The 26,424-nt window shown below is 38.8% G+C and overlaps 1 protein-coding gene across 1 annotated transcript; it reads right to left on the reverse strand.

The window, feature by feature from the left end:
• Window positions 1-1,528: 1,528 nt before the first annotated feature.
• On the reverse strand, window positions 1,529-26,246 carry GPR180 (G protein-coupled receptor 180). Its single transcript, XM_071549485.1, has 9 exons — window positions 26,015-26,246; window positions 22,984-23,142; window positions 20,113-20,307; window positions 17,861-18,041; window positions 17,608-17,657; window positions 14,184-14,341; window positions 7,726-7,917; window positions 7,294-7,371; window positions 1,529-5,620 (listed from the first exon to the last, which is right to left on the reverse strand). Exons 1-9 carry the CDS (start codon window positions 26,163-26,165, stop codon window positions 5,462-5,464), a joined length of 1,323 nt encoding a protein of 440 aa, XP_071405586.1. The 5' UTR covers window positions 26,166-26,246; the 3' UTR covers window positions 1,529-5,461.
• Window positions 26,247-26,424: the final 178 nt, after the last annotated feature.

Genomic DNA, 26,424 nt, shown 5'->3' on the forward strand with positions numbered 1-26,424 from the left:
AACACAATTTAAGGTACTCATAAGAAATTAAAAAAAAAATTGTTTTGTATATGCTGTAAACTTTGGAAAACATGTTTCAGCCTGGAGTAAATTTTCATAGGTAATAGGTTAAATAGAAGTCTTATGTAAATTTTGATCTCTTCTTAACAACTCCAGTGTTCATTTTATAAAATTTGATTTGAAAATAATGCCATTGTTTTAAAAGAGGCTGGAAGGGTGAGAAACTAAGCAAAAAAAAAAGGATCCACTCTAACAAGGTGCACATCAAGTCAAGCTGTAACTACTGTAGTATTAAAGAACATTCTGGAGATTGCTCGTTTTTGATTTCCATTAATCCATTTTTGGGGGGGAGGGGATTGTTGTTGCAGTAGCATCAAAAGCCAAACTCACCAGCACTTGACCACAAAGCGAGACAGATTCTTGCCATCCTACCCACAGCCTCCCAAAGTCACTCATCTCAGCAGATTAACAAGATAAAAACAGCTTTCCAGAGTACCAGCTGCTGGAAACCTTTGCTCTTTGGGTTGCAGATGTTTGGATTAAGTCTCTCTCTACCCACAGGCAGACCTTGTGAAAAGCCATGTGACCTCCTTGGTTGCCTTTTACCACAGTGCTCTCATCTGTTGAAAAAAATGGCACCCACTCAAGTCGAGGCTGTTTTCATGGTTTTTCTCCCCTCAAAAGTACTTCTATAAACTGGGGGCTGCGTGTTTTAAGGCTGCCTTCCTTTTAAGGCTGTAATGCCACAACTGACCGCATTCAATTTAGACTACTTTAGAGTAGCGTAAGAGTTTTCCTTTTGCTGGGACACTCCTGCCCCTAATGACACAATCCTGTTGAGGGCAGGGACACTCCAAATCTTAGCATGCAAAAAGTATGCAGAAAACATATGGAAGTGAGAGCCAGAGGAATTACAAGGCTGAACTGACTGTGCCTTTTCTACTCCACCCCCAGCAGTACCAGCACTTCTCAAAGCCTGATGACCTGGTTTGGTGAACTGGAACCACTGAGAACGAAGTTGCTTTTTCTTTGACTGCTGCTAAAGGCTGAATTCCATACCAGTTTAGCTCCTCAACTCCTCAGTCAAACGGCTGGGTGACAGCCAGTGTGGTTCCAGGGAAGTGAGAGCAGTGTGCAGCCAGGGGAACAGAGACACTGTTTTTCTTTGACAGCTAACAGTTAGCCCAAATTAGCTGTGATGTCAAATGACACCCCCAGGTCTCTGATGGGCTAGGGAAACTAAAGAGATGGTAGAGAGGGCAAAGGAGAGACAGGAAAAGCGCGAAATCAAAACAGGCCAAGGATAAATAGAATACACATAGTAGATGCAAAGTAGGGGCTGGACTGTGAGTGCTGATCGTGGGAACAGATGGAGAGATAGAGAGAAATGACATCCATTACACTCAAAATCATATGTATGAGAGAGGGGGAGAGGGGAGGGCAGAGACAGAGCACAGTGGGAGAGACAGAATTCGCAAGGCAGGAAATAGATTTGCAGAAAATAATGGTTTAAGAAAAATTGGAATTGGAACTTAGTACTGGAAAATCACAGACTGGTTGCATCACTGCAGTTAAAAAAGAAAGGCCCTTTGAAAAACAGTTTAACGCTTTCTCTTTTAATGTTTGATGTTCACAAGGGTCACCTGCTCTGTGTACATTGCATATCACACAAAAAGTTAAAAGGTACAGTGTAACATCAGGCTTGGCCAGCCCAATAAACATTTATTCTGTTAGTTGGAGGGAGAACATTGCACAGAATAAACTAGAGCCAAAAAAACTAAAATATTCTTCCAGTTCTGTAGAGGATTGAGATGCAAACAAAAAGATTTTGATACTTCCATGGCTTTCCATTGGCATAGGAACCAGAAAGAACCATTAAGTAGATCTGGCTATACACATTTGTCGTGTGTGGGAGGTCTTAGTATTGTAATATGTATTAGAATCTTGATATTTTTCAAATCAAGCCTTTCCACTTCCATTTACATATATTTAATTGTAAATATTCATTTTCCTACCTGAAGCACTTTAAATAAATATACAATAAACACCTTCTACGCTGAACAGGAGCGAATAGCTTAGGTGACTTGTGATGAGCCCCAGAACTGCTCCAGTCTTCACATTGCTGGTCGGGAGCAATGCAGGATGATCTCTCCTGACACCCTGTGGGGGGTCTTGTAGACCAAGTTGGTGATCTCACTCTCATCTCTCCTGAACTGGGATCCTCCCTCCCAACCAATAAATCATAACTGATGCCAACTGGCACCTGTGCCAGCAGAAAGGGCAATGGCTGGCCAGGAGATGCCCTCTCACACAATAGAGGTGGATTTCTTCAGAGCACAACCAACTTCAGTTTACAGTCATGCCAATACACATCCATCTTTTCTGAGCACTGAAATGTGCAGGCAGTAGAATTGGCAGACACTGTAAACCCAACTGTTTTTAAAACAGAGCTGCACAATGCACAGAAGCTCTCAAGTGAGGCATCGTTCAACCTCAACTCCACACTGCTGCTCATCAGTCAGGAGCAGCAGTGCTGCCTTCAGAGGGACTCTGCTCCAGCCCCTTGCAGTGGTGAGGTGGTAGGGAGCCTGGAGCTGCTGCAGCTCTCCCTGAGCAGCCCCAGGTGTGCAGCAGCTTTCAGCAGGTCCAAACCTGCAGCATGTACACACTGGGGCTACAGCCACACTGGAGGAATACTCCTGTCCACTGATGTCACCTAACGCAGAGCTGACGTAGAACGTAGAATGTGTCCCGACTTCTTCGGGTGTACCCAAAAGCCCCAGTTTGTGACAGAAAACTGTTTTTTTTTTCTTTTTGGTGACAGAAAGCACATTATAGAAGAAAAATTTTCAAGTCAGGATACGTGGATTGAAGACAACTGAAAGATGGCTGGAAGCTGCTTTTTCAGGACGAAGTTATGAAACCAAATTGACAGAAAGAGTAACAGCAAGGATAAGCATGAAAAAAGCAGTCTTATCAGCTGGTCCCATAGGAGATGCAAGTTAGAAAGAAGAGAGAGGCTTTCACATTCTTGAACCACTCTCTGGGCATGATATAGAGGCAGTAAGCTTCAGCCTAGAGTACAGGTAAGTGTGAAGCTTTGTCAATTAGTCATACTTGAAGACTCCCCCACAGATATCCTGCACTGAATTAACCGATGTCTTGAACATTACTGCAGTCATACTGATGTACTGCTACAGTACACAAGAATTTAACAACATAAAATTGGTGTTGGTTATCAAGACTGCTAGTAGACCTGCGCAGAAATGCACATCCTTTGTACCACTTACCCTGAGAAAGTGATACTTAATTCCTAGTTACATTAATAGCACAATTAAAACTTATTTTCAAAAAAATGGATACAATGGCAAACTAAGAAATTAATGTTACCTTTTAACTTACGGGCCAACCATGGAAAGACTTAAGAGACATCACTTTATGTATGAATTATTGTGGGGTATATTTATAAGGTGAAATTAAGGTAAATGGTATCATAACTGACCAATTGAAGTCAGAGGAAGTACAGGAAGTACTTCTGGAGAATAAAACAAGTGGAATGACTCTTCTGAAAGTCACATAGTGGTTTTTCTGCACAGATTAAAACTTCTATCATGACAGATCATAAACTGTAAAGTAGTACTTGTGTCTGTCAGAAAATTCTATTTTATGTGTGAATTGCAAGTCTTATACATGAGGACAGACAGAACTCTTCCACTGCATTAATGGAGACTTATCAAAAACAGGATGCTTTTTTTCTTGAGAAGATAAAAAGTACAGAGATAAGCAAGGAAATAAAGACTGAAGTTTTAACCAATAATATTTTTGTATGGTTATCAGAGGAATGTAATAATTAATCTTTTAATCATTCTGAAGATTGTGTGAAATCATAATATCTCATCTTTTCCAGCCTCAACCTGCCATTCTTGATCTGAATTACAAACAATAAGAAAGGAGATGATTTAATGAGCAACTTTGTCATGTTGCCATTTTGCCTTAGTCAAAGGCAAATGTCTATTTTTGCCTCTAAACTAAAATGGAACGGACTTATGTTTCAACTATGCTTAAAACTGAGGCACACATGAATGGAAAAGTTAGGGCTATTTTAAAGCTAGAACCTGTGTCTTCACATTTTCACATTTTCTTAATACACACTATTAAGAAGAAGCAAACACTCATTTACTAGAAAATAAAATCCATTTTGTGAAGAAACACATGTATGAAGCCTAACATTTGACAAATACTAAGCTAAATAAAAAAAAAGAATTCACTCACAATGGCAATAGGTATGTTCTTATTATGAAGGAAAAAAATGTCAGCATGATTTAATCATATTCAATAAATAGGCCCTTCAATAAAGTATATATTTACACTGGCTTTCTGAATGCTAGGGCATCACAAAGTAGTATGGCTTTATTACAATGGATGGAAGATGGCAACTACTTAGAACCCAGTGCCAACATGGATTATAACAAATCCAGTGAGTATTTTGTTTTTCAATTATTCATAGAAAATTTAATCCTGATTAAGTATCCTTGGGCAGGAATTCATGGGTAGTTGATGACTGAAACCAACATTTATTTGAAATGCTTCTGTTAATTTAATCTGTGTATATGGCTTAATTATGATTGAATCCTCAATGTAACAGAAATGAATTATATCAGGATTAAAATTCTAGTACCACATCACCCATTCCATTTTCTTTGCCTTTTTTTTTCTTTAAAAGATGCAAGCCTGCTGTTTTAATTACCTTTATGTTGCTATGTCTTCCAAGCCTCAAAAACTGTTTAAACCTTCATTACTGGATGAAATTTTTAGTTACATTTATTAAAAAAGAGGCAGATATAAACCCTATTTATATTCCCACTAGATTTTTAACCAGTCTGAACATTAGTTGCAGAAAAGACTTTTCTTTCACATCAGTAATAAAGTTTCTTGCAGTCAGTTGTGAACATTTTACATGTGTTTTGTAGACGATTCTCCCTCTGTTGTTTCTCCATCTTTTATACTGATACATAATATGGATTTTCTCTAAAGCACAAAAATAAAAAATCCCCCTGTACTCATCATTATGCATCACATCAATTTCAAAACTGGCCTATTTCAAACTTGTTTGAGCATGTAGATGTTTAAGAACTGCATTTTTAAAGACCTTTAAACCTAGTACTGATAGAAAGTAAGAGTATTTTTGGTGTCCATGAATGGAAGAGTCACTGTATTCTTCCATGATACAGCTCAGCACCTCATGCTACACATATACAATATTTATAAAAGTATTAAAATTAAAGATTTTTACACCCCACAATATTTTTAATAATCTAGGAACCTTGTCAGACCAAAGGTCTGTGAAGTGCTCTAATACTATCACTCAGTTTTCCAGTGAAACCAATATATCACACACCTGTGACAAAATATTTAAGTAATTATTGCACATTTATTACATAATGCATTCTTCCTAAACATCTCAGAAGTGATGTCGATTTTTATGTCCAGAGGATACTGTTAGTGGCAATGTCACTGATGATAGTGAAGATACTTCCCAATATAGACTATGAGACAGAAAAAGTCTGTAAAGGATAACCATGGAGATGCACTGACAGAGGATAACACCTATGGTAATAATCTAGAGACAAAAAAAGAGAGAAAAAGTGAAAAAAACCTCATCAAACAATGCACAATAAATTTCTATCAGCATACTATGTGAGTGCTTGGGGTTTAACTTTAAACCTTTCAGTACTTCTGCAGTTACAAAAGATTTGAACATGCACCTAAAGTCCAGGATTCAGACTCTCACACCTGGGTGTTTTTAAATCAGTAGATAGCCCTAGGCAAGCCACATAGCCCTTCTGGCAGTCTCTGTTCTGGGGAATTTCAGACTTGCAATTCACCACCCATGCAGTTTCACAAGCAGAGGTGATGTTTAGATATTCTATTCTTACAACAAACAGAGTGAGGGAAAAAAAAAGAAAGCCTGGAAACATGTTGCACTAGCACAATGACAGAGCTGTGAGGATAGTGATTTATCAATCTCACTTAGTCAGACCCCTTTTCAGTTCAAAGCTCTTCACCCATAAAAGCAGTATACGGCAGTTATTTTTTAAGTGCATAAATGTATAACTACTCTTTCTGAGAAAGCGAAAGTCTTCAGTTTATGTACAGAGAGTTTTATAATACACATTTTTATTAAGTAAATATGGTATTTATTGATTGTGCATTTTTTATTGGAGTGCATTTAAAGAAGCAAACAAAGCTAAATTATCCTAGTGTAGGAACTGCAGCTGCACATAATGGTTAAACTTGCTCAAATGCAAGAGCAGAGCAATTTAACTCTCCCTTCAGTAAGCTCCAAATACTGCAAAAACATTTCTTTCTGATCCTATTTCTAGAGACTGTCCTACTGCCCTGAGGACATTTTCATCAAGCAACAACAAAACATCTCTTCATTAATAACTCTAGAGGAGTATTTTTTCTGCCTACATTTTGGTGGGGTTTTTTTGTTTTGTTTTTTTGTAAATCAAACATAGCCTTTCATTTACTAGATACATTTTTAGTGGAACCTTTTCCTTGCATATCCTCTACACAAATAAAAGCTCAATTTCTGAATTTATTTGCATACAAATGCACAGATGGTTATAAGCATAAAGAAAAGAAGCCAACCCTACCCTGGAATGAGGTAGTCAATCACCTGAGAATAGCAGTGCACTTCATCTGAACATGGGAGGCTCCACACAAGTAGTTCTCTAGTTCCCAATATGTTTAAGCAACCAAGAAACCCAATGAGTCCACTTTTATTTTTAACTGTTTAGATCTTAAAAACCAAAACAACGTATTTGGACATACTTCTTGATCCAAAGAATGCAGTTCAGCTACAGATTCCCTGACCTAGTTAACCACATAAAGCTTTTAAAGGAGGAAGACTAAAAAAGCAAAAATCCAAAAATCCACCGAATTAGCTTTCTACTACATTTGTTAAAAGAATCCCCAAGGTGTTTTTAATTAAAAGCAAACAAGCAAACAATAAAACAAAACACCCCCTCCACATTTTCCTTTGACTGAACAATCTCCCCCTCTCCCTCCCTTAACCTAGAAATGATTACCCTCAGATGATTCAAACCCTGTGTGCCTTTGTAAAATATGACTCACATTAGCATCAATGAGAGCTGTGTGACTAAGACTTTTCAAGTTGCTTTGGGGTCATAAGATTAACAGCCTAAGAGCATGAGTTTGCTAACAAACACTAAACATGAAGAACAACTAGTATTCAAATTCCATCTCTTTTATCTTGCCTGTACATACCTTTTCTCTTTGATATTCTCTGAATATTACAGCAATGGTTGCAAGACATGGGTGGCACAAAAACCAGAGAATGCAGGCCTGAAAAAGATGAGTATAAGTTGTAAAATGACTACATGCCAGCTTAAAAGAAAGAGATGACAGTTACAGGAACTACATTTACATTTCTGTCTATTTTATGAACCCATTGTTTAATTTTCAATCAACAGAATGAAAACCACACAATGAAAGGTAGGATTTCTGTTTTAAAAAGCTCTATACTCCTTGTCAAATTAAAATGACTACTCAGAGTATGATGACAGGGTGCCATGTAATCAAATCAGACACTTAAATATTAACTTTCTTATGGAGAAACAGAGTTTAGTGCTTCAGTCAACTGCATGCCACAACTATATTTACAGAAGAAGGGATCAGTTTCCCTGATGTAAACCATACTTTGGCAAAGGTGATGTAGAACTCCCTTTTCAGCGTGCTTCTCTCCACTGTGATAATCTGGTAAAGACCAGCAGACAGTGACAAAGCTAGGCAAACTCGGAGGCCAATAAGCAGTCCACTTGCTAAGCCATGGTGTGAATGGTAGCTGTGGTGATTTGTATCTTCAAACTGCTCCCAAATTAATAAAAAGCTCTGGAAAAAAAATGACAGCAAAGTACACTTAGAGTAAACAAGGTTATACTAAATCTTAATTAACCTTCCCATCGCAGATTAAGTTATCTGGTCATACTCCACTATGCCTGTTAGAAACTGTCATGCTACACACAAAGAACTCCTCAGTCTGAACTGCTTTTTGGCATAACCTATTACTCCAACTGTAACTGGCAGGAACAGAGTCTCACTTCTTGAATTCTATAACTTTTAGAAAGTCCGACAAGTTAAAGTTTCCTCTAATTTGGATAGAAGCAATGTGGCACCTTAGAAGTTCTAAAATAACCACCTCGTTAAACACTCAGCCTACTTTGCAGGAAGACCACTGAAATGATTTCACAGAGCTACAGGGAGGTGTCTCCTTCCACTTGTGATCCACAACCTGTAAAGCTTGTTTCAAAGGCAGGTGACTACGCCTTTTCTTTCAAAATCCTAACAGGATTCACTTTTCTTTTCTAAGATGGGGAAGTAAGAGGGTGGTGCTGCTGCCCCTTTTATACAATAGCCTAAAGGCTCAAGCATTCACCCAGGTTGAACTTGGATCTCCCACAATTCCCTTCTTTGCCTAAAGGATATCCAATTCTCATCTCCCACCTCCTTGGAGAGTGCCGCAACTGCCAGGCTATAGGCTGTTCTTGGGTGGGCCACTCTCCACCCCTTCTCTTGAAGCTGTGCCATTGTGGAGAAAAGAATTCAACATCAGCTAGGTCAGAAACTGAGAGTGAGCCTAACTGCAAGCAACTGGCTCAGAAACCTTCTAGGGCCGAGGAAAGGGAGTGTCACAGGTTCCAAATGCTGTTCCACCGTCTGGACAACACTCTAACTAAAAGATAACTACACAAAAGATAGTAATCCTCCTTAACTCTCAGTGTTATATCCATTTACTGTAGAATCAAATTTTGTAGGAGCACTCTAAGAGAGAATATTGATATCCTTCAAGTGAAAACAGACTAACAAGTGCCTAGTTTCTTAATCTTAGTTGGGAAGAAGGCAGGCGCCTACTTGTTGCATAAAAAATGTGTCTTGCTGAAGAACACCTTTTTAAGACTTTAGGAATGCTAACATTATAAATTAGAATGCACATAAAGTTTACACTCTCACAGAATCTTGTAACAGCTGAATGGCATTTTAAGACTTGAATGTACACTGGAATCCAGTCCACCTACTGCACACATCTAACTTGCACTGAGGCTTCAGGTGCCTAATAAAGCAGGCTTTCTGAAGAAAGGTAGGCAAATTTGATTTATGAGTGAAGTAGCTCTGAAGACCTTCAGAAGCATGTATAGCTCAATTTAGAAATATAAATTAGTCAAGATTCCTTTCTGAACACATTCAAAGGCTCTCTCACTACATTAACTACATAAAGACAAAAAGGTTACTGATATTAAATTTTTTTTAAAATATGTAATCCACCTGTGTCTTTCCTAAGTGGATGGCCTCATGAGTTGAGTATTAGAATAATTTTTGATTAGAATACACTCAGAGAGTACTCTCATGTCTTTCCCCCTCCCTCATCTAGGCCATGACACAGCAAGCACAGCTGCTGTCGTTTCAGTCACTCTTCAGCTACCTGGACAGAAAATGGAAGGATGGAAGAGGTACAGACGTAAAGTATGCATGTCTTCAACATCACTGATTACTAGTAAACAATCTAACCAACAGGCTTCAAATGCTCCCACTATAGTGCTCAGAAATGGAGCAACTTCAAGGAAACATCTTGAAATGATCAAGTTACTTGCCTGAGAATTCTGTCAAGAAGTTAAGACTGAAGTAAGAAAGATTACACTACTCCTGAATGCCTGAGATACAGCACAGTGTTTGGCAACATTGTGTCTACAGCACTAGTTTTGGCATGAAACTGATGAATTCCTATCAGAGAAGTTATTTCAGTCCAGTTAGAACATGTTCAGACAACAAACAAGGGTTCTACCAGTTACAGAATCACTGCAGTCTTGTATTTTCGCTTTTGGTATTTATACTTGGAAACTGCCAGAGCATTTAACTTCCCTGGATGGCACATATTCTGCTTGAGAAAACAGAAAAACCCCAACCTATCTATAGAATCTTCCTGACTCAAGGAAGCATCTGGGGGAAAACCATATAGGCTGACGGAGATGTTATGGTCATATAGCTCTAAGAAGAAACTTCAAGCTAACCCTGGGATCAACCTAACCTTAAAAAATAGAGCTCAAAAAGGCCTAAATATTCTTTAATCTGCACCAATAGTAACAGCAATGACGGAAGCCACTTTAATGAGAAGATGACAAAGAGCTGGAGTAAAGGAATCATGAGAACAAAGCCCAGGTCCTCATAGGAAAATAGTGCCTGACAGACAGCAAGTTATGCTCTGGACTAACCCTTTAAAGAGTGTAAACAACACAACATCAGTGGATCAAAGGCTGTGTATGGTGACAGGAATGTAGCATCACAGAAGTTCAGCTTCCTTCAGCTTCATTAGATTATTCCAAAATAGGCAGAAGGCAGAGACATTAGAGGCAGAGATGGAACTGTCAGCGCAACACAGTATAAACTTGGACAAGGTGAATCTGTCATTGCCCTTACCATGAGCCAGGACTATTCTTACTCAGTAGGATGTTATGGAAGAGAAATCACTGCTATAGAGTGTTTTTAGGTAAAAATGGATTAGGCAATCTGTTCTCAATGAAGGAAGAACTTCCATAGACAAGTGTGATCCTGAAGTCAAAATCTCTTTAACTGGGAAAATGAAAAGAATGAATTAAAATTTGGTTGAGAAGTTTAGGTCAATAAGCAATGAAGTCCCTTATCTTGACCACAGAAAGCCAAGTATCAACTCACTTAGCTGCAATAGCAGGAACAAGCTGAAAAACACCCAGACACCAACCTGCTGAAGTAAGTATCAGAGACATATTTTTTGTTGGCAGCAGGTAGAACTATGCTTGAGGTCTGAGAGAAATCAGGAGGGACAATTCTAATTGTCATCCAGAAGAACAACTATGCTGTAGACAAAAGAACTGGATGAGACAAGTAGCTGAGGAGCTGACTTGCACCAGCCATGTCCAACATTAAGGTCGCACCTGCTTCTTCATAAGGTAAAAGAGAATTACCCTCTCCTTGTTTATATAACACACTGTTCAAAATGCCTGACTTCACCTGCACATACACATGACCTATCTTTGTTCACAGTGGACACCAATGACTGTCCAGTACTGGCCTACCTCTTCAAATACTAGAAGAATGATGGCCATGGACATCATCTTGATATTCCAGATATACAAGCTGAACATCCACATCCATATGATGAAGAACCAGACACTCTTCCTTTTTGTCATGAGGAAACAATTACGGTAGAACTCCTCCTTCCCTTCAATGTGCCAACATTGACTTTATGACAAGCCCAGATAACATATCAATCTCCAGCAAAGGCAGGTTCTCATGGGACAGATCATCTCTGAGAGGCAAGGGGGAAGGGGAAACAAAAGGGAGATTAGAAGTAGTAGCAAGGCAAAGTGGATTAACTAGCTGTTTCTAACCTATCTAGTACTCAGGTATCTGATGTCACGCAATGGTAGCATAGTAAAAAATGGTTTAGATCTAAGGTCAGAGGTAGAGCTCATTCTGAGCACACCTTTGAGGTGTGTATATCTAAGAACCCCTGTGAAGCATGATGTCTAATGCAATAAGGTTCTGTGTCATTCTGGTCAGCTGTCTTTCTAGAATTATTGCTTCCGTTCCGCTCAGGAAACTACTCAGATCTATGTGACGGGAAGGCCTCCCATGAGTAAAGTTCTGAACAAGGTTTGTGCCCTGGCAGCAAAGAGTGAAATTTTTAATGAATGCACAGCAGCCTGGGAATCTTTCGTTCTGTGCCTGAAATAAAGAACAAGTTAAAACAAAGGGAGATGCTGAATGGCAAACTTGTCCCTCCTTTGAGATGCTACTTCTTTGCAGCTGCAAAGATCGCAACAGATTTGCTGACTAGGAGGCTGTGTCCACCCTACACTGATAGTAACACATAAACACAGTCCAGGAAATTGCCAGTGCTTCTGAAAGAACAAAAAGAAAAAATCCACAGCATCAGTACAAAGAGGAGAAAAAACACTGAAAATTTGCTGAGTAATTTGAACTAGTAGCAGGCAAACAAGATCAGATAGTTTGCCAGTCAAAACTACAGTTAAGTCGAAGAATAATTATGTTTTGCCAGGCTGTCCACTTGCTTGACTTCCCTGAAGATGAGATGGGGACAGGTACAGGAGAACATCAATAGAACTACTATGGTGCAATCTCTATCTGTTGCATTAGGGTAATGCACATGGTTTTCAGCAGCCTCCACAGCAAGTCCTCAGAATATCTCTTATCCACATAAGTCTGTCCAACCTCTGGCATAGGAGGAAGCTGGCCCCCCCATAAGAATCTCTGGGAAAGATCAGAACAGGAAGGAGGTTATTTTAGGTCTTTAGCCATTAAAAATGCCCATTGATTGATTACTGCAGGTAAAACACCCATGTCAATCTAGACAGAGAAGTGAACAACTGAATAATCCAGAGACTAAAGTCTTAAGCTCACCACCTTTGCTAGAGGTGATAGTCTAAATCCTGCTCCCCTGAGCTCAACAGCTGCACTCTGTATTAAGAAGAACAAATCTGGCAGAAGGTATATTTTATATGTCCTGAACCATGAAATGGAAAATATCCACTCCAGAAGGGGCAGGGATACTCTTGATGTCAGGGAATTTTTGTAGGTGACAGTAGACACTGAGATTGGGATGCAAAACCACATAGGCAATGACATATTCCTATATCCATATTCTGTTCCTAGGAGACTCCTGCCAAATCTGACATTGACAATGTTACCAGGAGGAGATGTGGTAGGTCTGTGCCTTACTGGTGAAAATTAAGATAGCCAACTTTGTACTAATGCTCCAGTGCTGCTCCAAGAGCCAACACAAATGTGCAATGGCCCAGCCTTAGGGGAAACAGCATATATCTGATACCTGCCCCAACTTTTACCATAAGTAACAACAGAAAACAGATCACGCTGATCATACGGAGTGTCCTTTCTATGTAGAGTAAAAGTAACCAACAACAAAAAATTTTCCAGTCTCAAGTGGCAGAGTACTAACACACCCATTCACATGCACAAGTGCAGAGGCATTAATAAAATGAAATACTTTAGAAGTTTCCTTTACTAACAGCATGTAAAATTTCTGGTGCTAAATGGGTGTCAAAGTGAGGTGGAAAGGACCTATCTTTAAATTTCAACAATTGCATTGACCTTAATAGCCTTTGGTTTATATACTTCATTAGCAAGAAATGTCAGCTTCCAGCTACTCTGAATGTTTTAGCAGTCCACTCATTTAGTTTGGAAGCCACACTAATTACAGATACTACCCAAATGGCACAAAATCTTCAGTATAATCTCTTCCTCATTACTGTCTACAGTTTCTCCCGGCTCTTCTCTTTCTCAACGGTTTTCAGATTCTCTTGTCTTTATGATGTGATTTAAAAAAATTTGTTTACAAAAGGCACCACCAGGGTTGAATGATCTCCATTATAATTTACTTTTAAGTTGCTAGTTTACTTGACTTTCTAATTTATACTAATGGAAAATATTTGAATGAATTATGTGTCAGACCATTTGTATATTTGCAAGACCAATCCTGCACATGAACCTTTCAAGAATTCTCTTATATTGACTGAAAGGACCATTAGACATTCCATATGAGTGGTTCCAAAAGGAGGGCACTGAGGATTTCCATTTTTTTGTGACAGAAAGACTTTCTCACATCAGCTTCCCTTCTCTTTGTGCTCATGCTGCTGATTGTCACCCCTCATAATACAGTTCACAATGCTTCAGTTGTACCGATTACAACTATTTATAGCACCACATTGCACATGAGGCCAGTAAAACGACTTGCTGAAATATCTGGATTTTTTTCCCCAGTCTAGATAATTCCACTGATCTGGTTCACGATACAATGCTACAAACAACTGGCACAAACAGCAGTTTGGAAACCTGTGGGAACTTCTTAAGTGGTTTTACTGCTGAACAAAAACATACTGTGGAGCTACACCTTAAATTGCTATAGTAAAGAGAAGGTGGTGTTACCTATTAGACATACTGGGTATACATTATGCTGTGGGCTTTTTTCCAGTCTTGATACTCGCTCTTCTCATAGAATTAAAATATTGAAATTATTTGGTTCACAGTTCTGTCATACTTAATTGCAGCTGTATATTTCAGTATAAGAATGAATATAAAATACAAACCTGTGTCACAACAACTACTACAGCAATGCCAGTAGATGTTGGACTGGAATCCCACTGAAGAGGTCTGCCATGAGATTTCTTCATTCTGCCTATTGTCCAACCCATACACAGACTCAATAATAAATATAGCATTTGTATCTGTGAGACTATGTCACACACTATTAAAAACAAAAGAAAAATGAACAGAGTCACAAAAAACCCCAACTTTTTTTCCTACAGCAAAGACAAACTTTCTATATACCCACAAATGAAGGATGGACACTTACACCTCTGTATCACACTCAGTTATAATTTTGATGATAGTTTGACTAACTGGGGCTGCTTTGCCACAACATGTGGATATTTTGTGAAGGTTTCAGTGACCAAACACATCTCTGTCAGCTTGCTTCCAGTTATGCTGTAGCTCTGCACGGACACAATGCCACATCCTTCCAAATCCCACCCTTGTGTCAAAGTAGTCTGGGCTCAGGAGTCCATCTATATAAACAGACCTATAAATGCTAATGAACTAAAATCATATGTATGTTAATCATACTGCAAATATGGAACATGAAGTTAACTCCTTTCTTTGCTCTGAAAAACTTTAATTCAAAAATCCGATAGTTGTACTGTACTTTAAGTTAGCTGCACTTTGTCTTAGGGATGCAGTAGCACAAATATTTAGGACAAATTCCAGTTTGAGATACTTCAAGGGGATAATATAATGAAAAACCCTAACATAAATTTCATTTAGAGCAACAACTTGCCTGTATTTCAGTTTATTAAATGCAAAGTACCTTAGCCTCATTTTGCTATGTCCATTTTTACCTCTGTTTGGGAACAATTAACATGTACTCCATGAAGTTGCATTCTTAATCAGCGTCTCAAACCTGTGTTTAAAGCTGAATGAAGCTATATCTGAATAAAAAAATCTTCAAGCTAGAATATATTAAAGCCTTTACTTGTTAGCCTCGTTGCAGCACTACTGGCAGTAGAAAAACACGAAGATTTCTTTCTGAGTGATTGTTAGCTTTAGACCTGGTGAGCTTTTGATTGAAACTTACCAGGCAATCTTAAAGCTGGTATTGGGATCTGACTCCTTGTAGTGGCGCAGCAGAGACATAACAATAATTGATTCTTATACTATGTAAATTGTAAATTTGGTTCAGAAACTACAGAGTGGGCACTACACACAGTGATGCTTTCTTTTTCACATGATTAGTCTTCTAGTTTAGTTAAATTTGTTTCTTGTTTTTAATTTTCACTTAGACTACCAGGTACAAGAGTAGTATTTCTATCATAAAAAAGTGAAGTTCTATTTTTATACAACTAGGCTGTATTAAAAAAGATAAATGTACTTTCACATTTACTAAAAATACTGGCACAGAAAATGCTGCCACTGTACAGAGTTTAATATGGATATAAGGCAAGTGTGTTAAACAAAGATTAGCTGCAATATTTCCCAGCAACTCAGCAATACTAGCAAGATATGGATATAAACCAGACATCAACATGTAATTCCTGGATATATTTGGTATTCTCACAGTTTATATGCTTAAGTGCTTCTTAATGTATTCAGACACCTTTGTTGTTTAAGATGTATCAAGAGCTTTATCATTCTTTAATAAAATGACCAGCACTGATTTTGGGCAAAAGGATCATGAAATTATTTTCTGATGCTACCTATGAAGATACAGTACACTCTAGAAAAAGAATTGTTACACAAACCACAGGTATGCCAAACCAGTGTCACAAATCCAAACTAGAGAAATGACTGAACAAATATGGATGTTTTAGGGAGCATTTTATTTTCTGTCACTCCTTAAGATAACCTGCCCTATAAGTTATAGCCAGACATCATCTCTCAATCACATCTTGGATATAGATACTGCTCTGCTTCAGTGTGGAAACAATTCAAGTGGATTCCAAGACAAAATGGTGTAAGACAAAAATTCAGTATTGGTTTTAATCTTTGACATCTCATACACCTTATTAGAAAGTAACAGAGACGGGAAAAATTAAAAAAATTACAATAGTCCCACAATACCCAGTGTCAGGGTACAGTCACATGTTACTAAGCTGATTTCATAATTGTCCAATTTCATCACAATTAATCTTTTTTGGCTATTCAAGAGGCTTAATAATAGTCTATTACTTTTCACATTTCATTCTTACCAAAAGTTAAAAGACCACTATTTGCGATGCCTTTGAGTGCCAGCATTATTTGTGTGATTTATGTGATTAGCTTAGGCCATAAAATAGACTGAGGATCAGCTCTTTATACATGGTAAAGACTTAATCATATTAGAAAAACAATAGTATCTGAACAAGTTTTTAAAAAGCTATTCTGGCTCCACTGCAGTTAACAGAAATTTTAACACTTATTTTTAACTCTGATTTCTGTTGTGATACAGGAAAAATGGTAGCACCTTCAAATTATACTACTTGCCATCAGCCATTCTTCAGAACCGTAGCTGCCACTGAAGCTTTCTACCTATTACTTATGCTCCTTTACTGTTTTGAAAACCACAAACCTTAACGACAGTAGGAAAGGAAAACTTCCTTAGCTGAATTTAAGAAATTCAGCAATTGTTTCAAAAATATTATTTTGTTCATTATAATCTTTGCTTTACCCAAATAAAAATGAGCTCTTGACTACACATACACTGCAAATCTAACATGCAGCTATTCCCTCTGAAGTTCTGGCTGGATAGTTAACACCGGGGAGGAGTTATCACTACCTCCATATTCTCCATTTCATTTCATTTCATTTCAAGAGATGAGAGGGAAGGTTTGTTAATACAGTTGCTGGAGAGACTGCAAGGAGCTGCTAACTCAAATGGTTAAAACAAGAAAGAGGCAATTACTGTGGTACCAAGTGCCATCAAGAGGTTGTTAATTCCAACTGCAGGTTTCTAAATGAACTCTGCAAAGGGAAGTATTTTTCTATACGGGCTATTACTCACCAGTGCTATCTCACGACAACAGTACTACTTTCCTTGGGTGCTTCAAGCCAATCAATAGGCAATGTATTTGCTTACAAAGAACCCCCAATGCTTTAAGTGTGAACTACAGGGAAAAAACCCGCCAAACTACCTAACAACAATGTTTAACACTGAAGAATTCAACAGGAGTAAGTTAGTGCATTTTTGAAAGGAGTATTATAGGAATTTAGTTCCAGTGAGAACTCAGAATATCTATACAGTGGAGAAAAATGCTTTGTTAGCACCAAATCTTTACATATCACAACTGTACAACTTCAAACACAGTTATTGTAAACACCTGAAAAAGTTTTTTTTCCTGGAAGATCCATTTTTAGCATTTTATATTAAAAATCCAGTGTTACGGTCCAAGATCATAATATAGTCCAACAACAGCATTTGCTAATGTATTATATAGATTCACATGTGGGAATATGTAAGAAACAGTAGAAAAGCATACTCACATTCTGCTAGACTTCCCATAAAAGGAGTTCCTATCCCATCTTTAGAATAACTGACAAAAGAATAAAAATATTATATTTTTAAGGGGTGTGTCTTAAATACGTGTTCTCTCTTAAAAGTACCTTTACCCAAAGACGTAGTTCAAAGGTCAGTCCTATATTTTGTTACAATCATCACAGGCAAGACCATGTACAGATCTTTACAAAACATTGTTCATCAAGTCTAAAGACTGAAAGCAAAAATGAGCAAAGATACCTTGAGAAATGCAGGTAGTTGGCAAAAGCTGAACCAGCCTGCAACAGTAATGCAATTGTCAACACCTTTAATACAGCATGCATAGGTCCACGCTTCTTAATTGTATGCCATAGGGATTGTGCATATATGCAAGCAGTTACAAAGTAGGCTAGGACAAGCAGGAAAAAGAATTCATGTAATCCTGTGGAAAAAAAAAACATAAATACAGCTCAGTTTTTGTAAAGAAGCATTGCAATTAGCAGCAAACAGCTAAAACAAAATAGGCTATTTTTTAATATATCATCATTGGAAAATACTTAGCAACTGTCACTCCCAAAAATACTGCCAGATAAAAACGTCTAAATCCTAGTCAATTTTATCCAAGAAAGTCAGTGAATTTTTTCAGGAAGCTGGTTGTTTTTTGATCTGACAAAGTATTTTTTATTCAATAATACCTTTTCTGAGCATAGGAAAGGTTTGCAGCAATTACAAAATAGGATAAAGTGGAATACAGTTTCTTGACATACAGAAAATAATTGTAGCCCATTTGATCAGTTGAAAACACATTTATTAAAGGACTCATTTTTAGCTCTTGTTTGTAGTTCATTTCAAACTGTAAAGGCGCAATCTGAGATGAAGAAAACCGAACAGACGCCTATTTAATATTTTTTAACCGCTAGGTGTCACTCTTTCTCTGTATAAAGTAGTTCAAGAAGCATAGTTGACCAAGCCCGAAAAGTTTTAGATAGAAAAACAGCACAGAAAACAGCAATTAGTCCTTAGCATGAATTTTTTTTGCACTAGTCTAAAGTAATTCCCTAAGTTTTTTAGATTATTTACAAAACAGAAGTCTTCTGATTTTCAGTCTAGTAGTAGTCTGGTAAAGTGCCTCCCTTAAGACCTGGATCCTGAAAATCTTTTCTATCATCCGTAAGTTTTGCAATACATCATGAGCTCTCAGAATATGAAAGCCAGTGAGCTACAAAACTTATGTTTTCCTTTTCCGACCTTCCTTGAAACCTAGTGGTGCCCACAGAATCAGATTCTAAAAAATGTTTTTCCCCAGCAGCAAAATAAATCTATGAAAAACTTCCAAGTAGTTCCACCCAGAGATTGGGAAGAGCAAGTATACACATGTCAATATTCAAGTCAAAAAACATTAAAACTGGATGAGTTATAAATAGTTGGTAGCATTATAACTTCTATAGTTAAAATTAAACATTTTGGACATACACAGTGAAATGGGAGAAAAAGAGTTTAAGGTAATAAATACCCAAAAAATTCAGGGCCACTCTGCTTCTCTTGTACACAAGTGAAAAAGCATGATTTCTGAATGATAAAAATATGTGGTTTAGATCAAATCACTTTTTCTTTCTTTCACTGTTGATCTTCCTGTTTCAAAAGACACTCACTGAAGTTGGCAAGGATTCAGCAGTAAAGTTATTTCTCACCATGATGAATGAGTACACATGGAAAAACTCTTTAGGAAAATCAACTAGTTCTTAATAAACACAAAAAGTTTATGATAGAAAGCTCCTTCCAAGTATAGACACAGTGTGTGAATTATTGGCTTGACACCAAAAGGAGCTACGAAAAAACTGCACTGGAAATCAACTATAAAAAATACAAAGCATAATTTTCAACCTGTCTTCTCTAAGTTTCCTGACTTTTAAGAAACGTAGAGTTGACAGAGAAAATAAAACATATATACCTTAATTTAAAATACCTAACTTCAAAGATCTTCAAAATGCTGTCTACCTGTTCAGCTGCCCTTAGAAATCCTAAATTCCACCAATACCTCATCCTACATAACAAAACCTACAGCCTGCAACTAAGACACACAGAAAAAGCTAAACACTGAACTGAAATTGTAACGGCAAAATGTTTTATTGTGCATATACCTGTGTTGCACAGAATCAAGTTTCACATAGGTATTTCACTAATTCATTAAAATCAGAGATTAAATTCACATTCAAGTGGAAGATTTCAATTTCAACATGGTAAAATACAAAGCAGCAAAGATGTTAACACTAAATATCCTTGTGCATCTATACTTCAATTTAGGCAAGTTTTAGAAAGTCTGTCCTGAGAAAGAAAAGGATTTTTCTGTATTGACAGAAAATGAATTGAAGTTTGATCTCTATGAGAAAGCAGAATGTGAAATACAAGCACCTCTGCTATCCATTCCCCATACTCTTCCAAGCATAGTAAATACTGATTTGAGTGACCAGGACCTTAACTTACAAATCTAATTTTAAGAAAAAAAGTCTTACCCGATTCCCCTGCGCTAAAGTGATCTAATGGATTCCCTTCTGCATCTGGGTTTAGTAAGACCATTTCAAACTGAATATCCTCGGATTCAGAATAATTCTCCTCGCAGGTAAATTTGTCTACATAAAACACATACCATGTTTCCGGATAAGGAATCTGGGACACTGTCAGATTTTGCTCTGTATGGTTCACAGTCACTTTGGAAGAAAACAAAGAAACAAAAATAGGAGTAAATGCTCCATTAGGATACTTTTAGAAAACTCATCTTTGAATGAAGATAAAACTTAAATCTACATCATCATATACAGGTTATAAGCCACATACAGTAGAAAACAGTCTTAGTTTTGAAAGCTAGCCATAAGACCAGAGACCAGACCTTCAGTTTCATCTTTTGTTTCAAGTAGGTGCAAGGTTGGTGAGGATACACACTGCATGCCACCTCTCAGCTTTTAGCTTTGCTGCCAGAAGTCAGTCACCGTCAACTGTGTCTCCTATGCTTAGCACATTTCCATCCCCCAATACTGATAGGATTAGCTATTCTGTACTGCTCAACAGGTACTTTTGCAGTGTGCAACACACCTTTGTGAAATTTATTCTACTCTGTTTTCAAAGAGATTTAGAGCACCAAACAGGAACAGCTGCATGTAAGCTCTGTAAACAACAGTATGAATGTTTTAAAGCTGCAATGTAGTATATTTCACAACACCATCCCTAAATTCTAATATACTAAATTTCAATTGACAGTTAAGGTCTGAAACCATTGCCTAATAAAACTGTGTGTTTCAATCAGAATACATTTAAAAACAACTATGTAAGAGACTGATGTTTCACCTGCTCACTGGCCCTTCTAAGTGAATAAGCTGCAAACGTACATACAAAACAACCCTTCAGTAAACTTATTTTCCCTAAATATTCTGTATACAAAATTCAGAACTAATTTCTAACTTGAAGACTAGCTGTGGAAAACTCTTCTGTAATTCAAATAAACCTGTTTCAACAACAAGAAGTTATTTTCTGTTCTCTGAAGGTATGAACTGATCAACACTGGGATCCAGAAAGAATTGTTCTATATGTTTCTTTGCAGCAATTACCATGAAGGACAAATTTGGACAACACACAAACCAGGATTTCATACAGTGCTTATTCCAAATGAAAGGCAAACAGTGTCTGACAGGAGTGGCTTTACTTTCCATTTCAACTCTCAGCTGAGTTCTGACACCATGTTACTCATGTCAAGACTAAGAACCACAGAGAGCATGTTTAATCAGTTTTCCATCAAATCTGCAAGCTAATTTGGAGGAAATGAAGTAGATAAAATAAAAATGTACTTGGTTTTGCCCAACATCAGCAAACAGATCCAACTCACCCTGTGGTCATAAAACTTCTAAACACAGCAGAAAACAGCGAGTACACTGCTGGGACAGTCAGGAATAGTGGACCAGCTGCTAGTCATTTCAGCAGCATTTCTGTGCAGCTTTTATCAAGTGTAAAGAAACTACATTCTCAGAAGTGACATCTGTGTAAGATTTCATCATGACAATGTTAGAAGAGATCAATCTCTTATTGTGGCGATTCTGGCTGTACAGAGGAAATGTATTTCAAAGAGAAGCTGTAGTCACAACATATTGGAATGAAGCTTCCAATATTAATGTCATTTCTTAGAGGAACATTTATGGTTTAAGTAGGTTTGGTACCATTACAATGAACAAATAGTACAAAAATTATTATTTCAGTCTGTTTGTCTTCTAGTTACATAACTCAATGCTTCACTATTTTACTGGTCTTTCACATTTAGATGGGTACTCGAGTTAAGCTTTGTCCTGATTAGCTCATCTTTGATACTGTAATAAAAATTTTCTAACATGTTTTGTACATCAAAGTGTGACAGATATGTGCTATCATGAAAATATAATTTCAGATTTGAAAATGCCATTTCCATGGAACGGGAAAACAGAAGCCTCCTAAAAAATGAGAAATGTTCCTTTGTAAATAAGAGACAAAAAGACAACTTACATATTGTATACTGATATAATTCTCAGCTAAAATATTAAAAACCTTTGAATATGAGATTCAGTGATGAGCACCAAATTACAAAATTAAAATGTGAAAGAGCTGTAGGTTATGATAGAGGCAAGTCATAAAGAAACATAATGCACATTAATTTTTGCAGAAAAGAAAAGCTTATTATGACGTAGTTAAAGAGAAGGTTTGCAGGTACAAAATTAACCTTTTACTTTGTACTTGTGCTATCTACTCCCACCTCACAAGCATTCACTTCAGAAGTTTAGAGGTAGCTGCAGTAGGTTCCATCAGGGTACCTCATTCCACTGAAATAAAAGTCACAATTCAAACTGTACATTTGACTGTCTCAAACATGTAGATTCTCAGGTTCTTTGGTTTCATGGTGAAATGCTATTCTTTGTAAATTCTTTCATATACTCAAGATAATAATTTTTTACTGGAAAATTTAAGATTAAAAAACCCAGACTTTTACTCCAAGCATAGCAAAACAAAAATCTCTGTCCTGAATGACTAAATGAGAACTTCAGCCAAACATGTACCCTTTCTGAGATGCGAAAAAGTGAGAGCATGAGACTAGAGCTGCTCATAAAGTTTGGCTGTTTGCATTAAATTCATTATTTGTCAAGGATTTAATTTTCCAGCAGCATACTATATAATAACTTAAAACGTCTTCTGAAGTGATACAACGAAAGCAATCTTGTAGTATTGTAGTATTTTTCAATTGCAGAAGGCCGAAGTCCTGGTTGTCGCGAAACTTCACTGAAATGAGTACTCTAAACACAGATAACTAAACAGTGTTCTATATACACCAGTAACTTAATTCATAGAGGGGAAAGAATGTAGCAACTCACTTGTCAGCTGAGCTTTAGAGAACTTCTCTGCACAGCTGTTATCTTGGATACTGTTCTGTATCTTCTGCCACTCCTGTGCTTGAAAGAGGTGAAGTCTAGCGGCTTTTGTCACAGCTACTGCTACATTCTTGATTCTGACACACAGAACAGCATGGTCACCTTGATATTTAAAAAATAAAATCAACTAGTTTGCCTTGATATCAGTTACAAGCACAAAGATAGAGTGGCACAGATTTTTTTCTAAGTAGTCACACTACAGCTTCACATATTTTTACCACTACTTCCTAAGAAAATATTTATGGACTTTCAGGAACAATTTCTATACATCTTATTAACAAAACACTGCATGCAGGATTCCCTATGATGGTACTTAAACAAACCTTCACCATAACCCAAATATCATTAACCTTCTCTACTATAAACAGCCTTGTCTTCCCTCCCCCCCTTTTCTTTTTTAAACAGACTTCTAGAAAACTTCTTCTTCCTTCCTTCCTCCCACCCCAAATTTTATTTTCTCAAGTTAAAGACAGTGCCTCAATAATCTCAATAACTGGTTCAAAGTCTAGTATTTTATGACCTTTGTGGCATGACTATGAGCATTGTGGGGTAGCACTTAAGAGTCTAATACCAGAAGAACTTATGTAAATGGACTTTCATGCTATGGATGGATTAGAGCTAAAATACTTAATTATAGAGATGATAGGTGTCAAACTGATACAAAGAAAATCAAAATTCAGAAGTGTTCTGTAACGTGTCAATCTACCTATAGAATCACAGAATGGCAGAATGGCCTGGGTTGGAAGGGACTTCAAAGATGATCCATTTCCAACCCACTTCCCATGGACAGGGACACTTTCCACTAGGTGAGGTTGTTCAAAGCCTCATCCAACCTGGACTTGAACAATTCCAGGGATGGGGCACCTACTACTTCTCTGGGCAACCTGTGTCAGTGCCTCACCACCCTCACAGTGAAGATTTTTTTCCTAATATCTAATCTATACTTACTTCTTTTCAGTTTTAAACTATTACACCTTGTTCTGTCACTATAGGTTGCACCTTGACACACAGAAATATTTTAGTCATTTTAGAACTTGCTCATTTGACACAACTTATCTTGTCTCAGTAATTCTACAATCCTCAAACTTATTTTGGTAAATTCTTTCATATATTGTCATAGAATTCTTTAACGTAAGAGTATCCTAAATTAAAAGGTAGAATTTAATGGAGAACAAAAGTCAGTTGGTACTGCAACAGCATAAACTCTGTTCAAGTTTAAGCAAGCTTTGAATGTTTGTCTGTCAGAGCAACCTTCTTTCCCTCTAACCAGCTAGATGTGAATCAACAGACTAGTAGTAGCTTCAAATAAGGAAGCTTTGCCTGTTCTCAGACAGCTGCAAGACAGTGGTCCTGCAAGAAAACCTCAGTTAAGGTGATCTCCTAGCATCTGTAAAATGTTTTATGAGCTACAGTTTACCTAAGATTTTGAAATATTAAAAAACCCCTTCACTAAGACGCAACAACGTTGTTGGTATTCATCCAAAAAAGAGGAGTATTTCTAAGCAAATATGCAACATTGACTTATAGAACTACATCTGAACACTTACACCACTCATCTTTAATCTTAACAGTCTTTTCTCAGATTTAAGCAGTGCACTTTTCCCCTTTAGATCTATTTAGAGCACTTCTACAATTATCTTCTAGGACAGTGATAATTAACTGCTTTCAAGTCACTCCACAAGCTGTCTCCATCCCATCTATCATCTCTCATTCAGTCTTGGAAGGTCACACTCCAAGTCCCTTTGGCTTATGTCACATTTTCTTTCATCCCATTAGATTTTCAAGCATTCTGCAAAACTCTTCTACTGTCAGGCTCAGTGGCAAAGAAAACAGCCTAAGCTACCTGAGCATATATATAGGAAAAGCATGCTGACTGTATCGGGTACTCATCAACCTTCCACACACCTCCTCCTGCAAAGTAAAACTTCCGTAGCAAGGAGAGCAGTTTCCAACCTTCTGGAATGGCCATTCTAAAAGGATTCCTGCCTATTGCCACGCCTCTTAGCCAACAGTCAGGAATTACTGGTGAAGGGACTGGAGCATAAGTCCTATGGAGAGAGGCTGAGGGAGCTGGGGTTGTTTAGCCTGGAGAAGAGGAGGCTCAGAGGTGACCTCATCACTGTTTATAACTACCTGAAGGGAAGTTCTAGCCATGTGGGGGTTGGTCTCTTCTCCCAGGCACTCAGCAACAGGACAAGGGGGCACGGGCTTAAGCTCTGCCAGGGGAAATTTAAGTTGGATATCAGGAAAAAATTCTTTCCAGAGAGAATAATCAGGCATTGGAATGGGCTGCCCAGAGAGGTGGTGGATTCACCATCCCTGGAGGTTTTTAAACTCAGATTGGACGTGGCACTGAGTGCCATGATCTAGTAAATGGACTGGAGTTGGACCAAGGGTTGGACTTGATGATCTCGGAGGTCTTTTCCAACCCAATCAATTCTATGATTCTGAGATTCTATTACTAACAAGCAGTACGGGAAAGAAAAGCCATTGGGAATAACCAGCTGAGACTTTACGTCCCGATGCACGCAGACACCAGGAGCACAGGGCGATGGGACACAGCCCCGGGCAGCGTCAGGCATCGCTGCCATTGGTGGGGTCCCAGGAGGGCAGCAGGGATGCGAGTCACAGCTAAGCCGCCCCTGCGCTCCGGGGCCCGGGCTGCGGGACAGGAGAGGAGGCGCAGCGTTCCTCCATGCGTGACACACAGCCAGGGGCTGCTGCCAGCTCCCGCTTCCCGCGCCCCGTGTCTCACAGGTGGCCAAGCTGCCCGGACAGCGCATCGGACCTGCTGAGCGCCCTGGCGGAGGGAGAAAGGGAAAGAGGGAGAGGGAGCTGCGGGGCTGACCCCGTTTCCCGTCCGCGGCCCCTTCAGCCGTCGCCGCTTTCCCCACGTCCCGGCGTCTCTTCATCCCCCGCTCCACTCCCCGTGAATGACAGCGCTCTCCCGCCTCCCTGCCCTCGGGGCACCCACCGTGGAACTGGAAGCGCGCCACGGGCCGCCACGGCTCCAGGCGGGCGGCGGCGCTGGCGAAGCCGCCCCGCAGCGTCTTGCCCGCGGCAGTGCCCCACCAGCAGCAGCCGGCGGCGGCGGCGCAGAGCAGCCACAGCAGCCGCCGCCGCATTCCCGTGATCGGGACCGGGACCGGGACCGGGATCGGGACCCGGGCCGGGATCGGGACCCGCGGCCACCGTGACGCTCCGCCCCCCGCGGCACTGCCCGGGTCACGTGACACCCCGGCCCCACCGGGCTGGCTCGAGCGGGAAGGCGGGAGCGGAGAGAGCCAATGAGGGGGCGCGTCCGCGCCGGGGGCGTGGCCAAGCGCACAGGCCCCGCCCCTGACACAACGTGTCCCGTTGCCGGGTCCGGCCGTAGGTTGAGAG

The sequence above is a fragment of the Pithys albifrons genome, chromosome 1, assembly GCF_047495875.1.
Source record: "Pithys albifrons albifrons isolate INPA30051 chromosome 1, PitAlb_v1, whole genome shotgun sequence".
Taxonomy (NCBI): Eukaryota; Metazoa; Chordata; class Aves; order Passeriformes; family Thamnophilidae; genus Pithys; species Pithys albifrons.